At 45.8% G+C, this 16,941-nt stretch overlaps 1 protein-coding gene across 6 annotated transcripts in view; it reads left to right on the top strand.

The window, feature by feature from the left end:
* The window catches only part of CFAP65 (cilia and flagella associated protein 65), a 32,025-nt gene that overhangs the window by 8,180 nt on the left and 6,904 nt on the right, over window positions 1-16,941 (top strand). For 4 of the 6 annotated variants that reach the window (XR_006018159.1, XM_042040915.1, XM_042040914.1 and 1 more), the window contains exons 10-25: window positions 614-814; window positions 1,230-1,592; window positions 2,330-2,467; window positions 3,352-3,597; window positions 4,019-4,243; window positions 4,486-4,638; window positions 5,895-6,060; window positions 6,607-6,735; window positions 7,237-7,453; window positions 8,355-8,483; window positions 8,766-8,942; window positions 9,578-9,644; window positions 13,447-13,557; window positions 14,336-14,527; window positions 15,282-15,440; window positions 16,739-16,879. Coding sequence is in view for 5 of the 6 variants with exons in the window: in XM_042040915.1 (XP_041896849.1) it covers window positions 614-814; window positions 1,230-1,592; window positions 2,330-2,467; window positions 3,352-3,597; window positions 4,019-4,243; window positions 4,486-4,638; window positions 5,895-6,060; window positions 6,607-6,735; window positions 7,237-7,453; window positions 8,355-8,483; window positions 8,766-8,942; window positions 9,578-9,644; window positions 13,447-13,557; window positions 14,336-14,527; window positions 15,282-15,440; window positions 16,739-16,879 (2,814 nt within the window). In the remaining variant the exon portion in view is untranslated. The remainder of the gene's footprint in view (window positions 1-613; window positions 815-1,229; window positions 1,593-2,329; window positions 2,468-3,351; window positions 3,598-4,018; window positions 4,244-4,485; window positions 4,639-5,894; window positions 6,061-6,606; window positions 6,736-7,236; window positions 7,454-8,354; window positions 8,484-8,765; window positions 8,943-9,577; window positions 9,645-13,446; window positions 13,558-14,335; window positions 14,528-15,281; window positions 15,441-16,738; window positions 16,880-16,941) is intronic. The other 2 variants (XM_042040911.1, XM_042040913.1) reach the window with 2 other exon arrangements.

Raw genomic sequence — 16,941 nt, 5'->3', positions numbered from 1 at the left:
AGGGGCCCAAAACTGAGCATAGTATTCAAGGCACAGTGTCACAAGTGCTGAGTACAGAGGGGAAATCCCTGCCCCAGTCCTACTGGCCACACTATTTTTGACACAAGCCAGGATGCCCTTGGCCTTCTTGGCCACCCAGGCACACACTGGCTCATGTTCAGCTGCTGCCAGCCATCACTCCCAGGTGCTTTTCTGATGAGCAGCTTTCCAACCACTCTGCCCCAAGCTTGTAACGCTGCCTGGGGTTATTGTGACCCAAGTGCAGGACCTGGGCTCTTGTCGAGCAGAATCCCCGTGGTGCGGATTCCTATCAGCAATAGGATATGGACAGTCAGTAATGGATAGGGTGAGGTGCATCCTACATGGCTCTTGTCCATGTAGGTCTCTCTCTTAACTTTAGCTGTACAGCTGTGCACTGAATGCCTTCAATTTTCACTCCAGTTTCAAGAAAATTCTTGTCTCACATCAAGACATAAAGTAAATGGCAGCCTAACACTGCAGATGTTAAGCCTTTTCCAGGCATGGTTTTGGAAGTGAGATACTGGTATGGTGTAACTCTCAAAGCAATCAGAGGACAGTTTATTTCTTATTATCTTACATTGTGTTTTCCCAGGAACCCATGTATGTGGACTTTTTGGGTACCTGCCATTCAGACACAGCTAAGCCAACCACCCTTCAGGAAAGACACCTCTCCTGGTACCGAACCAACATGGTGAGGGGACTGACCTTCTACCCCCCTGATATCCTGAGCATGATGCTGAAGGATGGGAAGTTGCAGATGGATGAAAAGGGAGCCCTCATGCTTTCTCCTGAGGTATGAGCTGCCCTCCCTGGAATCTAAGACACTTCCAGCTGTTCTCTATATATGCTGGGCATCTGTTGTAGAGAAGACAGATCTAGAAGGGCTTGCAGATGCTGGACTGATTTCTTTAGTATTTCTGCTGTTGATGGTCCCAGCACACACCAACACTACCTTTGTCAGCTGGATTTTACCCTGGCTCAGTCACTAAGCCACTTTCTGGCTTTAATTCAGTCATGGGGTCATCTTCTGCTTCGTGTGGTTTCAGACTGAGGCTTACAAACAGAAGCCTCCTTCAAGCCTAGACTTTGAGCTGTCCTAGGAACTCTTACTGAAGTGCATCCTGCATGCCCTCTTGCACATGGAGGCAATCAGTGCCTCGTGTCTCCCACACTTTCCCTGCTCACACTGAGATATTTCCATCCTGTAGATTTTTGAGGACAAGCCACCCAAGGAATACTTTGAACCCAATGCCATGACTGAATATTTCTACGATGGTGTAAGCAGTGACCTGGCCTTGTTTCCTGCTCATGTTAGTGTCAGCCCCACGGAGTATGATTTTGGATGCTGCATGCCATCTCACAAGGCAGAACCTCTTCCTCTCTGTGTGACCAACCACACCAAAGGAAATATCACTGTTGCCTGGACTCCAAGCCATGGCAGTGCCTTCCAAGTGCACCCTGAAATTTGTGACATGCCACCACTGAAGTCTTCAACCTTCTATGTCTTTTGCAAGCCTACTCAGGTCAACAGTCTCTATGCAGCAGAGCTGGAAGGTTTTGCTGTTTACAAGGTTAGTAGGAATTACTAAGACCAGAGATGACCTAGCAAGCAACTGTTTGCAGAATAAAGTATTTTGGAGGAGTTAAAATTCAATTTAAACCCTTAATTTTGATTTTGACAAACCAGCACCTCTATTAACTCTTTTGGCCATTGGTTTGATACACTGTTGGGTTAAAGTTTCTCTATCACCTGTGTCCTGGCAAATAAATGCAATAAACAAGTCACAGCTCATGCATGTGGACAGGTACACTTGCTCTTGCCCCCAGGGAGCATGAACCATGGTACACCTCACTGAAGAAGGAATTACTATGAATTATTGCACTATTAGTGTAGATGTGAGCTTGCACAAGAATGGTTATTGTGGCCTGGGTAATGGGCAATAACTTGGTCTTTGTGTCTGGCCCTCCACAAGTAAAGCTGCTGAGGGCACTGTCACTCTTCGCCCAAGTGACGTGGGATTCACGTTACACAAGTCTGCAGTTACAGGAGATTTAGCACCCAGAAATGTCCTGGTAAGTGAAACCCAGCATTTGCAAGTCTCTCTCTCTGTTTCTTATCTGGCACTGGTCAGTCCTTCTTTCCTGAGAATGTCAGTTCCTTAGCCCCAGAGATGTCATTGAATAAGCAGTTGCTTGAGATAGTATGTGCAATTGGTCCCTTCCAACTCAGTTTAATCCGTGATTCTGTGAAGGCACCTTGCCACACTCCCTTCCTCTACACAATGTGCTGCCCCTTGTGTGTCTGCAGGTGATGAGACACTACACCAACATTGAAAACGATGCCACCATCTGTCCATCGTGGTGCCTGACTGTGAGGCTGAGAGCACACACATATGAAGCAGAACGGGAGCACTTCATTCCACAGTACATCCTGGATGTCCCCAAAGTGTGTAACTGATTGACCTTTGAATCTTTGCAAAGACACTTAGTGTTTGCCTCTGAATTCTTTACTTTGTCTCCCATTGCACTGAGGTGTGTCTTTGGTGGTTTCTGATGGTGTGGAGGCTCCTGCTATGGTACAAAAGTAGTATGCTGTTCCTCCTGCATTAGCTTCCCAGCTTCCACCATGTCAGCTGTACTGACCATCTCATTAGCTCTGACAGAAAAGCTGTTGGGATCACCTTCCTTTCTGTTTAGGTGGACATAGGCTCTAACAAGGGTATTCAGTCCCCTCCCAGGAGCCTCAAAAGCTTTGCATGCACTTAGGCACACAGAATCCTCACTTACGAAAGAGGAGTGGTTGTAAGATAGAGGGGAAGGTTCTCTCTCTCTTCCTGCAGTTTCTGTGGCACAATAAAGTATTTTTCCTATAAAGTAAAGTGAGATCTGATCCTAGGAAGTAAGAATAGTCCTGAGAACCTCTTATAAAATCTCTTCAGCTAATCTAGGCCGTGCAGCCTCTATTTGATATGCATGAAGTGGAGCAAATTCTAGGCTGCTGAAGTTCTTCATCCAGGATGTCACTATCCATGCAGAAGCTGCAGGCACCAGCAAGCAGCTCATTTACTGGATGGGAACAAAGCACTGCACGATAGAAAATAGCTTCACCAATCCCATGAACCCATGAGGGCCACTGAGGGAAGGGAAAAGACCATTATTTGTGTACCCCTGCATATTTTCATTTCTTTCCTTGAAAATAAGCAGTTAGAAAGTTCCCCATAGACTTGGGATAGTGCTTATTGGAACCTGGAACTGAATATAGTGAAAACTTTTTTGTTAAGCTGGTTTTTAAACCCAGTGAAAATAAACCTTTTTGCTTGTCTTCACCAGACTTTTCCTCCTGTAGTTTGTGACACTGATACCTACTGCAGCATGCTGTTGTCCAACACAGGCACCTCTTTGATAACCTTCAGTGTGAACCAAACTGCCTGTCCCTCTGTTATGGTCAAGCCCAGCTCAGGACACATCATGCCAGGAGGCCACCAGATTTTCTTTCTCTCCACTCACCCAGTTAACAGAGTCACGCAGCAGCATGTCCTGCCCTTGCAGCTGAACTCTTATCCTGCATACACCAAGGTAAGGAGGGGGAAGTGGAAGATGGTGAGCAAAGTTTTGGTCCCCTGTAGTCTTCCCTTTTCACAATGACTTGCACTGTGATGCCTATTATGTCTCCTAATGTTTAGTTTGGATTTTTCCCTTTGGAAATAGGAATGAAAGAATATTTTCAACACTTACTATGGGGTCAGCATTGCAGAAAGAAGGCCTTTGTGGTGCCAAACGTCCTGTACCCCTCGTTCCTTGCATTTCCATCTCTTGGAATACCCTGTATTATGCTAAGGGCCCTACTTGATGGCACAGCCTAAAGCTCTTCCCCTCCTCATTAACATCCAGTTTGTTCTTGCTTCTCTCTTGGAAGGAGAAACATCTTTGCAAGGTCCCCCCTGATGTAGCTGAGTCTTCTAGTTAATGTCTGTTACTTTTTATCTTAATTCCACAGAAGATTGTTCTCCAGAGTTGTGGGCAGTCCTTTCTTTTGCACTTAGAAGGTGATGGAAATCTCTACTTCAAACCTCTCCATATAGGGACCTCCTCTACACGAATGTACACCATTAAAAACTGCACAAGTCTACCCATGGTTTTCACATGGAAGATTTTTCAGTCTCACAGTAAGATTCTGTCTGTCAGTCCCACTGCAGGGATCCTCCAGCCCTTTGAAGCCATGGTAAGTTCAAGTTCTACCAAAGTTGTAGTTTGCTCTCTACAATACAACCACAGCCTGGCTTTGAATATCTGGATGTTCTTTCCCTGTATGAATCTTTGACACAGATGGAGATGGTGTGTCTGTAGAGACCTAGATTAGCTATAATGGAAGAAGGGACTGTGCATTAAATGCAATTGTTGAGGTGTTTGGGTTTATCTTTGGACTGGAGCTCCTGTCAGCACTCTTGCCTCTTGTGATTGCAGGCTCAGGCATGGACTTTTACTCCTAACAAGGAGACCAAGTATGTGCTGCATGCTATGGTGTTTGTGAGCTGGAAAAGCCCAGACCTCGTGTCTCCCAAAGGTCTCCATTATGTCTTACGGGTCATTGGAGAGGGCGCACTAGGCACCATCAGGGTAAGGAGCAGGGGCCCACTGAGTAGCAGTAGGGGATACTAGGGTGGGATGGGGTCTTGGACTTTCCCTTTTTGCAAAATCTGTACTGGAGGCAGCCAATAAGGATTCACAGCAAAATTCCCAGACACTGCTTTCAGTTTAAATGACAGTACTGATTCTAGTGGCCTAATGGCAGCTTGTTGCAAATGTCCTGCCAGTTCAAATATGACCTTCACAAATCCTCTGGGATTGCTCTCTTCCAGACTAAACCAAGCAAGCCATTTAGCTTCTTGGGAATCATGGTTCTCTCCTCTCATTCTGTCTGCTCTCCTTCTCCATTTGTTTTGCTGTTAGTCTGATTTCTAAGTGTAGCGGACCTTTTAAAGTGGCACAGCCAGTACACCTCCACCTGGCTTTCTTCCTGTTACCTGCAGGTCTGTGCAGCCACCTTAATTTTTAGTCAGGTTTCTTAAGGAACCAGAGGTAAATAAAATAATACCTTGTAAACCATTTCCCCATGTAAATCATGTTGATTGTTGGGTGATAATATCTTCAAGGTACTTAGTCATTATAAATTGTATGTGAGCACACAACTAGCCAAAAGAGAGGGGGACTATTTAAGCAGTCATGAAAGGGCAAGCAAATATCTCTCATCCTTGGCCCAAGTGCAGCTGGTCAGCTAGTGGTCTCACAGCCCTGAATAAGCTACATCCTACCCAGCAAACACCCTAAAAAACAGTAGGAGAAAGCATTTGGAAGAGGGATTGAGTCCCTTGCAGACCTGTTCCACATTTTATTGTGCTCCAACTACCCAAAAGGAGTTTGTAGCAAAGTGGGTGTTGGTCTCTTCTCCCAAGTAATAAGCAAAAGGCAAGAGGAAAATGACCTCAAATTGCACCAGGAGAGGTTTAGATTGGATACTTGGAAAAATTTCTTTAGGAAAGGGGTTGTCACGCATTGGAATGGGCTGCCCAAAGAATTGGTTGAGTCATCATTTCTGGAAGTATTTAAAAGACATGTAGATGTGGCACTCAGGGACATGGGTTAGTGGTGGACTTGGCAGTGTGAGGTCAATGGGTAGACTCAGTGATCTCAGAGATCTTTCCTAACCTTAATGATTCTATCAGGGCATGACAGGTCCTACACAAAGCAGGGAGCCCTTTGCACTGCACTGCACGTGCCAAGGGATCAGCACGTGGTGAGATAAGTGGTGGCTACACTCAACTACTATGCTTGACACGTTAAAGTGACCTCAGCACGGTGGGTTTGTATTCCAGGCACAAAAGGAGCATCTGGACCTTGGAAATGTTCTAGTTGGTGGTCAACAAAGCTGCAGCATTGTACTGCTAAATGATGGGATCTGTACTCTGAATTACATCCTCAGTGTGGAACAATTCATCACAGGGCCCCATAACCCTGAGGAGGTCCGCAGCGATCCACTGGGTACTGTAAAGGAATTAGCATGGGACAGGACCTTAGCTTTCCTCTCTTTTCTCCAAAATCAATCTAGAATGAACTCGGAGGTTGGAGTGATTACTGGCTTGCTTGCACTGATTCTCTCAAACCTCAAGCTGTCTGCTCCTTTGCATAGGAAATGACTCTTCTATCTTGCTGGAAAAACAATAATCCAGAGTCTGACAACTGAAGTTAGACCAATCTGGACCTTGAAATAAGATGCAATTTCCCAGCAGAGAAGGAAATTAAATAAAGGACCTTACCAGAAAAAATGGTGGTGCCGCCTTTCTAGAGGACCTCCTGTGGGGAAGTTCCCTATTCTTTGCTGCCCAAAGGCAATCTGGGTGCTCCCAATGAGCTGCCTGCAGCTGTAGGCTGGGAATCCCAAGTTCAAAACCTGAAGCTAATCCTAACAATTAGACAAGGGGTGGCAGTGGCTGGAGTGCAAGTAGACTTAGGGATCTGTGTGCCACCACATTTGTGGTGTAAGAGACAGTGATGCCAAGAGCTCATGCCATCTCTCGTGTCCTACAGCTCTAGAGCTGGAACACTCGAGAGGAACAATCTTAGCAAGATCAAAAGCTTTTGTCCGAATAAAAGTAAGGCCAGCTCGTCGACTGCGTTACACCTGGTCAATCAAATATGCTACTTGCACACCCACAGGTGAGATGGATGTTTTGGGATGTTCAGAGGTGGGGGACAGTGTTTGTAAAAGAAGAGACTAGCCAGACAAGGAGTTTTCAGCTTGGAAAGTGAAAAATGTAATGTCATATGAATGATAGGGAGAAGACAAGATATAAATAACTGTTTATGATTTTTCAGTGTGAAAACAAGGGGCACTTCATAAAATAATTAGGCTGTAGGCTTAAATCAAAAAAGGTTTTTTTTCACATAGCGCAGAACTCAATTGTGTAAAGACACTGTTGAAAAGGATCATATTCATAGTCTTTTGGTGATGTCTAAATGCAGAAGTCAAGGTACAACTAGAAGTCAGTGGTTTAGGGGTTTTGAGAAGCTGCCAAAGAAAAGACTACGTACAAAGGCCCATTGTTTCTTTCTTTGGTCTTGGTAGGGCCTCTTTCCCCTTTGCTGCAGTCAAAATGACCCAGGCAGCAGCCCCCTAATGGTGCATGACTACTTTTTGGTGTTTCTTTCTCTCCCAAGCTGCAGATCTTGCAAGCACGAAAGAGAAGCAGCAGCCCCTCTGCTGCATTGTAGCAACAGGCACCTACCCAACTTTGCGCATCACAGATGCTACTATAACAGGGAGTGCCAGCAAGTTGCACATCTGGAAGCTCTTCTCCTTGGACACACTGAATGAATACTTGGAGCGAGACCCAACTCCTGGTGAGCTCACCTACAGAGTTCCCACAAGGCACAGGTAAGATGAGGGAATGGCTCAGAGGGTCTTTGAGTCCCTTGCATGAGCCAGATGGAGATGCTTATTGGCATGTGTTGCAGCTCCCTGCTGCGTGGCACCCTGTTATTCCATCCTAGCTGCTGTAGGCAGTTTCTCACCTCCACTTCTCTGCTTAAGCTCCCTAGAAAGGAGTCACAGAAACAGAGAATAATTTAATTGCAATGGACCTCCAAAAGTCTCTGGTATAGCCCCTTGCCCAAAGCCAGGACATATAGATCAGGTCGGCTAGGGCCTTATTCAGTTCAGTGCTGAATCTCTGAGGACAAAGAAACCACAGCTTGTCTGAGCTCCTGCTTAACCATTTCCATGGTAAAAACCTTTTTCCTAGCATCTCATCAGAGTATCTTGTATTGCAAATTGTGTGGTTGCCATCGCTGAGCCCTTGCTTCATAAGGCTGAACAAATCCAGGTCTCTTAGTTGCCCCTTGTAATCATAGAATAGCTTGGGTTGAAAAGGACCTTGGAGATCGTCTAGTTCCAACGGGGTGCCTTCCACTAGACCAAGTTGCTCAGAGCCCCATCCAGCCTGGCCAGTGTGTTCCAGCTCTCAGCCATTTTGGTGGCCCTCCATTGGGCCTGTATGTCAGTGACTTCCTTGTCCTGAGGAGCTAAAGAGAGACTTCGGGGTAAGAAGGACTCTCTTATGTCACTCACTCTCATTAGACCTGTATAAAAGATTTTTAAAAGAAAATCAGAAGGTCTGCCTTATGCCCAGTATCCTTTCTCTCAAAAGGGCCAGGAATAGAAGGTCAGACAAGAATTATAAGGAAGACAGCCAGTATAGAATGGCCTTTCCCCTGTCATGCCCTGATGACCCTTCCTCCTGTTTCAGTTTAATATCTTCTTTTTCTCCTGTGACCAGCACATGCTTGATCCCTCCAGTGTACACCCCTCTCCTGCTGGATTTTGACTTTGGGTCTGCCCCGGTAGGCTCAGAGCCTACCATCGCGAGGCTTCTGCTGGAGAACAAGGGTGTGGTACCTGTGGACTGGTAAGCAGTGGTCCTTGGAGCTCAGCCTTCTTTCTGGGGCTCTGTAAGTGCTCAAAGGGCTGTGAGACATTTGCATATTGATAGGGTGGGGTTTGTAGGCACAGCTGCAGCTGAGATCTCTTGGTGAGTCTGGGTGGGGAAGCAATCAAAGAGCTGCAGATCAGACCTGATGAAATGTGATGTAGCCACCATCTGGGCCAAGCCCATTTGGATTGAATATGCTGACCATGGCCCAGGGGAAGTTGCATGTCCTTGTTGCTGACCAGCTGATTTGTTCCCTAGGGCCTTCTTGTTTCCTTCTGATCAGAAGATGGACATGGAGCACTGGGCAGAAGACACTGACTTTACCCCCCAGGAGCTGCACCAGATGAGAGTTCAGGATAACCAGCTCTTCAGTGTTTCCCCAAAGTCAGGAACACTTCTCCCAGGGCAGGAGAAATCTGTCCAGCTCTCACACAGGTGCCAGAACAACACATGCTGTCAGTCCCCTGAGTTTTCATGCCAGATTTTCCTTCCCCTTCATATGTTCCACAGCAGAGGCTGGGAAAATAGAAAGTTCCTGAGCAGGTCCAGTTTCTGGACCCTACAGAGCTTGACTTCCTCAGGAGAATGTTTTAATGTCCTTTAACACTGCAGTGCAAAAGGCATTTAGTGTGACATGCTGGGGATACTGGTCTTCCTTGACTTGACAGTTGAGGAGATGAACAAGATGCTGCACTTGCTGTGCTTTTGATTATGTAGTGATATTTTTATTTTTGTCATCAGCTAGAGCTGCTACCCCTTGTATGCCTGCAGAAGGTACGAAGAAAGCTGAACACTTTCCCTTTCAAAGCAGACCATATCTGAGGAGTACTGGCATCTTTTTGGCCTAGAAACTTGGGTCCCTAAATAGGTGTATGACTAAAATCAACATTGTATCACTCATTCCCACCCAAACACAACTGGGTTCCCCCCACCTCCCCCCGGGCCCTTACGCAACAGTGACTCTTTAGCTGGGAAGTGAATTGTCTCTAATGTTCTGTGTGACTGACTCTGTCATCCTGGGCACAAAATTGATTTCTACTGTTTTCCTCTCTCTCCTCTTTCACTGCTAGACATGATTTCATTGGCACTGATCGCCTCCCTGTCCTGCTGAAGATTTCCTATGGCCATGAGATTCTGGTAAGATAGCAGGTGTCCCTTCTTTCCAACTGCTGAACAACAGCAGGTAGGAACTGAGTTATGAGGTGTTTTCCCCAGAAGCTGCATAACATACAGGGGGCTGTGGCCTTCCCCTGGAATTTGCACTGCCCAGACAGTAACAGAGGGCCAAGCAGAGACACAAAACCAATATTCTGACAAACTTGTGGTTCCAGCACAGTGTGATATGGGCAGTGGACTAGCAGAACAGTCCTTGGACCATCTCTTGGGTCCTTCAGCAAGAGGACTGGGTTTTATTTATTATTAACCTTTGTATTTTGTTAGTGGTGTTAGTGCAGAATTGCTTCTTCCTTCAAGACAACTCCAAGCCCAAAACAGCCTTCCCAGGTTTTACAGTCCCTGCATATTTTCCACACTCTGGTGTAACTCATGGTCAAGATCCCTGTGCATGCTTGCCCTCATTTCATCTGCGTCACTGTGAGTTGTTCCATGCAATGTGGCTGGAGTTCAGATCTGCAGCCCATCCTGCTTCTCTCATATGCAGCTTTCCTGAATCTCTCCATCTCATCAACTCTCTATGCTCTTCAACACCCCCTGAAATGTGCTTTTCTCCAAATATACCACCTGTTGTGATGGTAGTTTGGGAATGAACAGAGTGGCAGAGCATCTTCCAGCTCTGGGGTCAGCTGCTTCCCCAAGCCCAGAGGGTACTCCCTGCGTTCCTGGTTGGCTGCAGCCTTTGTCCACCCACTTATTTCTCCTACCAATGGTGGAAGAGATTCTTACTCATTCTTCCTGCTTTGCTGCTTTCTAAAGCATCCCAGAGCTGACAGTGACAGCGGTGTGTTTTCCCTGAGCATTTCCTCAGGCTTGAAACTAATTTCCCTCTCTCCCCCTCTCTCAAACTGTCAGTTAGAGTCAAAGTCACCTTGTGCTCTGCCAGGCACCAGTCATGCCCGGCTGAGCCTTCCTGTCTGTCTCTGAAGTTTCCTATGAGACCATTGTGTTCACACATCTCTTTTATTTTTCTTTTCTTTCAGGACTGTTGTCAGCTGAAAATCCAACCCTTTCACCAAGCTGTTCAAACAGTGGCTTAACTGTGCCTTCCCTCAAAGCCCTTGGACGGGCTCCCTGTGCTCTGCCTGCCTGGCACAATCCTGAGAGTGGCTATGAGCCTTTCACTAGCTGGCCAGTGAGGGAAGAGGCTTTGGAGCACCAGAAGCCTATAGGGCATACATCCTCTCTTGCCATATAGCCACTGGCTTTGGTGGCTACTGGAGGCCACCACCCTCTGTCATGCTATCCTTGCAAAAGGGGCTGGAAAAGCATGGGGATGAAAAGATCCCTTGGTGCATTTGAGCTCTGGCAATAGGAGCTGTAGAAGCCAGTCCAGAGGCATGGAGCAGTGCAGGTGGTTGCAACCTGCAGAGATGCAGTGCCAGTACTGAACTGCTGACATTGAAAAATAGGAGTGGGAGATGCTTCTGCAAAGAGGGCAGCTGTGGGACTGAACACAGTGTGCCTGCTTTCCTTGCAGTCATGGCATGAAGTGCACAGAGTTTCCAGCTCCTGTGGCAGAAACAGCCCTAAGTGTGCTCACATTCCAGGGCTGAGCAAATCTTCACCTGTGATTCTGGTGAAATGTGCAGAACATATGCTAACCTTAAGGGAAGCAAATGCTGTAATGTCATCTGAAAAGTTAAGCTTTGGAAATTTCAGAAAGGAACAATAAACAGAGGAGACCATTGGGCTGGGGTATTGCCTGGTTACTCGGTCAGATTCCAAATTACTTGGCTTCAGAGCAGTGATGTTAGCCACCTGCAAGCCATTGTGTGCTTTTTCTTTGGGTTTAAATTGACTTCTGTCATGACTTTACCCACATGGATAGATTTTGACCTCCTGCTCCTCTCTTTCCCCAACAGAGCCTGTCTACTTCATTTTCAGGAGAAGCTCCTTCTCTGTTCTTCCTTCGCCATTCGGTGGCCAATTTTTAGTCCTCTGATGATTTATAGGTAGTCTAAAGGACCCAAACTGATTTCTCATTTGCAATTTCTTCTGGCTGTAGGAGGAGACTTCTGTGGGACGTGTGTGTTACCCAATTCCTTGTGCAGTAGGGAAACAAGGCCTTCCACTGCCTAATGCTTTCACAGATTGTCCTTTGCCTCTTCACCTGTAAGACTGCTTGTTCTCAGAGCTCTGAGATCATTTGGCTAGGCAGAACTTGCAGCCTTGAGCAGTTTTAGTAGGAAAAGCCCAGCCAGCTGCATGTGCTGCAGGATGAGGTAGGCTGGTTCACAGAACTTCCTGGAGAGAAGGGCTGGATCCCAAGGAGAATCCTTGAGCACATAGGTTCTATAAACTGCAAGTGTTTCCACTTCACTTCATAGCTGCTAGTTAGGTATTCTGAGATGTTATCACCTGCAGCACGGGTTCTGCAGGCAGCTGTCCTCCCTGAGGAACCTGGCATCCCCTGGCACCCCTCTTATGCTCTTAAGTATTCACTGTGGGATGAAGTCTATGCACTCCAGAAGGAGAATTGATTGTAGCAGGTCTTTGCTTTTGTCCATTTGCCTCTCTTTAACTGCTAATCCTCTAAATGTCATATCCTGTGTCAAATGGAAACTGATGATAATTTTTCCTCAGCAGTTCTGGTCTGTCAGAATGCAAGATGGCTTTTTGACTGAGTTTATATAAATGGATGTTTCACTCCCAAAGCTCAGGGAGGTTCCTAGCCCTTTTTCCCTTGAAGTTTGAAAGCAAAGCTTTTGTCTTCCTCCTGCTTCCACTCCATCTGGCAAACTGTGATTCTCAGGAGGCTGAATGCTCATGTAGTGCTTTGATAAGATTCCATGTGGGACCTTGCTAACATTGTATTTCTAGTTCTTTGCTCCCTCCTCATCTGAACTGGAATGGGTTTTATAGAAGGAGTTGTCATTCTCTGCTCTTTTTAAAGCAGCTGATATAGTATCTCCTGCAGGTGTCTATCTTTGTCTTTTACACATGCATTTGAAAAACAGCCATGCTTTAGGCTTAACATATTGTGAATTGCAGCAACTTGGGTCCTGTTGGCCCATGTAGAGACATTACTTACTAGGTGACTGCTTTGCAGCCTCTACCCCAAAGCAGACAGCTCAGGGGTACTTTGGGGTGATCCTGCAGAAAACAGTGCATCATCGGTGCGTCTTCAGCCTGATTGCAGTTTTCTCAAAATGCAGGAGCCTGTGCAAAAATGCAGATGCAAAATCCTTCCTATGAAATAGCTCCATAAATCTCTCCGCTTTGCTTGGAGTGCTTGGCAGCTGCTTTGCTAACAGGATACTCTTGATCATGAGTTGATCACTTAAAGTTCAGCTGGGATCTTCTTGCTTTTGGACTTGCTTCTAGCTTTTGGACTGTTAGACACATTCTTGGAGCACTCCAGAAGACATCCAGATGGTCCTTTCCAAGACAAGGCCATTACTTACCTAAATCCTGTCTTTCCAAAGTATTTGGCTGTGACAGCTGCACACTCTGCTATGTACACTTTCATTCATGGAGAATTTCCACCATACACTTGCATGGAGAAGCACTGATGCTGATGCCTGGCGTAACAGAGAGAAAAGTAGAGTCTTTCTGATACAAGAAGAGAACCTTTCAGAGAAAATCTTGAGTAGGTTCTCCATTTCCTTGATTTTTTTTCTTAGGACACGCTATCCTGGTATTACAAATTTAAGTCTGTAACTGTGTGGCCTTCAGCTTGCAAAGTACTTCAGAGTCCTTGTGCAGTTTTTAGTGATGGGACCAAGGCCCTTTGAGAAAGTGACTGCATTTCTTTCCACTGCAGCTGACCTTCAGCAGTGTGACAGTGGAACACAACCAGCGGTACGTTCATTTTGCATCCAATAAGCACCACTTCGCACCCATTGCTGTTGGAGGCTCCCACCCCCCCACACAGGTGAGCATCTTGGAGCCAAACCCAGCAGCAAGTATAGGGAAGGAGCTAGTACTACTGTATCCCACGGACAGGCAGTGTCTGAGGCAATTCTCAGGAAATGGAATGGCCTCCACAGGAAAGCATCCCAGGAGAACTCTGAGGATAGTTCTAGGCAGAGTCTGGAAACAGTGGCTGGGATGGCAGCAGGGAAAGTACTTCTCACCATCTCCAGTTTGACAAGATTTGGTGTTCACTCTAATCAGAATGCTTATGAGGCATGTTCACTTATTCTCTTTCATTGGGTCTGAGTGAAAACTTGCCTAGCCATTCCAAGTACTCTGGAAATAAATCCTAATTAGTTTTTAGTAAATTAATTTAACTTCCTTAAACACTTATTCAGCAAAAAGGCAGTTTTGATTCTGTTCTGTCTAATTTACTTGGGAAATGAACAAGTCTAAATTGAATTAAGATCACTTTAATACAAGTGGTTTTGCATTTTAAGTAATCCACTTTACAGTGATCCCTTTAGCTAATTTGTATTCATTTCCCCCTACTGTGAATTGGCAGGGCACCATTTGGAGAGGCACTTTGGTTATCAATGTACATGTGTGGTGATAAACCTTCAGCACAGCTGCCTATCAGAGCCTCAGTGTTAAATCTGGACACTATGAGGTCTCCTTATTCTTAGGAGATAAGCTGATTAATTAAATATTAATGCTTATCAGCATCCTCTGTGAAGTGTTAACTTGTTTAACTTGTATCTGGTATAATAAGCACTGCTCTTTCTGACTCACTTCAGATTTATAAACTCTACAATGGTGGCTCCATGCCTGTGACATTTGAGGTTCAGCTGGACAACATTGTGAAGATACAGGAGAAGAATTTTCGGCATCCTGTGTTTGTCTGCCTAACTCCTAGAGGAGAAATTCCCCCTGGTGAAACAGGCCACATTGAGTGGATCTTCTCTCCACTGGAAGCTAAAACATACTTGGTAAGACCCTCCTCATGACTGAAAGATTCTGTTGTTGACCTAAAATTCCTTAGGTTTCTTACTGATGGTTGGTCCTTGTCATGCTACGGCTGAATTGAGCTCTATTCCTCCAAGAAGCAGAGTCTTGAAAGCAAATGAGTGGCTGGTCTGGTCTGGAAATGGAGCAGATAAATTGCTGTCTCAAAAGTTTTTTCTTCCCAAGAAGAGATATCTTCCACAACCAGAGTCATCCCAGTATATATTTTTCAAGGATCAAACAGTAACTGGGGATATCAATAGTATCTGTTCGGATTTGTGGTTAATTGTTGGCCTCCAAAATTTCGCACCAAAGAGACTGAAGTCAGTGCCTTCCATTGTTGCAGTGTATGCTGCTGCCAACCTCTGGAAACAGCCTTCCCAAAGAGCTGTGTCCTGGGCTGCAGCAAGCAGCCAGGGCCAGAGCTGGAGCACTACTTATTGGTCTAGTCTGGGGTGAATGCATGGAATAATAAATAAATTTAATTTTAGAAACTCCAACCTTTGCTCCAAAAGGAAGTCTCTGTCCATCTCATACTGTAACTGGCTAATTGACTACTTAACCAGCTTTCCTGGGCTAGCAGGAAAGGCCACGGCCTGAAAGAGCAAAAGAGACTGGATTTGTCTTTATCCATGCATGGGGTGTATTTAGACCAGTCCATCAGCAAGTATGCTGGCTTATTGCACATCTCTCCAAAAGATGACTCTGGACTTAAAACTTTTATTTTGTCCAAGGCAGGTTGATGTTCCCATCCACATCCTGGAGGGTGAGTCGACCCCTGTCACTTTCCAGGGAGTAGGCTACAATCCAAATACTGTACAAAAGACTGACACATCCAGCCAATTTGTTTCTTCTGCAGACTATTCAGGTTCTGCCAAGCTAACTGTGCCTGGGCAGGTAAGTCCAGGTGTGGGATATGAGCAATATGATCAGTCCAGGAATGTGTGAGAGAGACTGAAATATACAACTGGCCCCATCTTGCAGTAGCCTGTGTTGCAGGAGAATTCATTTGCCATGAGATAGAACAAGATATTTCCCTTCCAGCAGGTGATCTAGAGCTTAACTCATGGAAGCTGAAAGGTGTCTTCCTTCCAGCTTGTCACTTCCACAGCCATTAGAACAAAAATGGGTTTAGGGTTTGTTCATGTACTGATTTTTTTCTTAGAAGTTACCTCCCATCACAGGTGTCTTTCTCGTATGCATCTACACCAACTTTTTCTTTGCTAAATCATTCTCAAAATGACCATTATACTCCTGACATACCCTGTCAGGGCTTGGCTGCCACCATTTCCCAGCCAAACTCAGATGATTCATAACTTGAATGCTGACTGCAGGATGGTCACCTTTTCAGGCACGTGCAGAGGAATGCACTTGTTTGACCTGCTGCTGGCTCAGCAGGAGCTTGTCTGTCCTGGCTAGTGCTGGCCTGCCAGCCTGGACAATCTGTTGTTAAACTCACCCACAGATCCAAGCACAGTGAATGAGCGTTACATAGCAGAGAGGCATTCTCCTGCCAGGTAAAGATTCATCCTGTGTGACATTAGCATGCCTTCCTTGGAGCCAGCCACAACTCCTTGGGCTCTTTGGCTTCCAGCAGGGTGATTATATTCCGGAGAACAGCAAAGAGAAGATGATTGAAAACTGTCTCAGTCTGACAATGAAGATGGCATTCCGCAAGGCTCTGTTGTCTGAAATCAAGTTTCTTTCTCTAATGATTACTTAACTAGAGATTGCACTGTATCTGGAGAATGAGACAAACTAGTAGCATGCTAGTAGCAAAGTGTATTAGGGATCAATTTCAAAAACTCAGTCAGGTTGATAGGGATTTTGCACAAGCACACACCTCATGTTTCTCAGCTGAAGTAGGAAAAGGCCTGAACCGCAAGTGCTGAAGAGAGAATTGGGGTGTTACTGGTCCTCTGTGCTCCTGAGATCCTCTCCTGTCCAGCACCAGTGTTGTCTTACTCATTGCTCACTCAATCCCACTGCAACAGAGCTGGCCTTTTGAGGTAAAGTCATTATAACCAGAGCAAAAACTGTTCCACTCCCTCAAGTTGTTATATTACAGATACTTGGTTGATATTACCTGTGAATTGCTGGAAAATTTAGAGATGCCTGTGTGACTGCCCTTCCCCAATGGCTAGATCCATCATCCTTCCCTGCCGTTCCTTCTGGTTTCTCCTTGCTTCCTGCAGGCAGCCACTTTGTCCCATCACAGGATTTGCCTTGGAAATATCCCAGACTGCACCAAAGCTGATCAACTTGTCTTTCTCAACAATATCTTGAAGAACACGGCAGTTGTGTTTGCCTGGCACATAAGCTGCTGTAAAGAAAAGGTGAGTCCTCGTTGATCCACAGCCTTCCTGCCCATCTATATTGTACCATGAAAGGACCTTAC

Source organism: Corvus kubaryi, unplaced genomic scaffold, assembly GCF_017639235.1.
Source record: "Corvus kubaryi isolate FWS band 111438036 unplaced genomic scaffold, C.kubaryi_AGA036_p1.0 37396, whole genome shotgun sequence".
In the NCBI taxonomy this organism is placed as follows: domain Eukaryota; kingdom Metazoa; phylum Chordata; class Aves; order Passeriformes; family Corvidae; genus Corvus; species Corvus kubaryi.
Note: the sequence above shows the minus strand (reverse complement) of the source record. Positions and strands in the feature narration are given on the sequence as shown.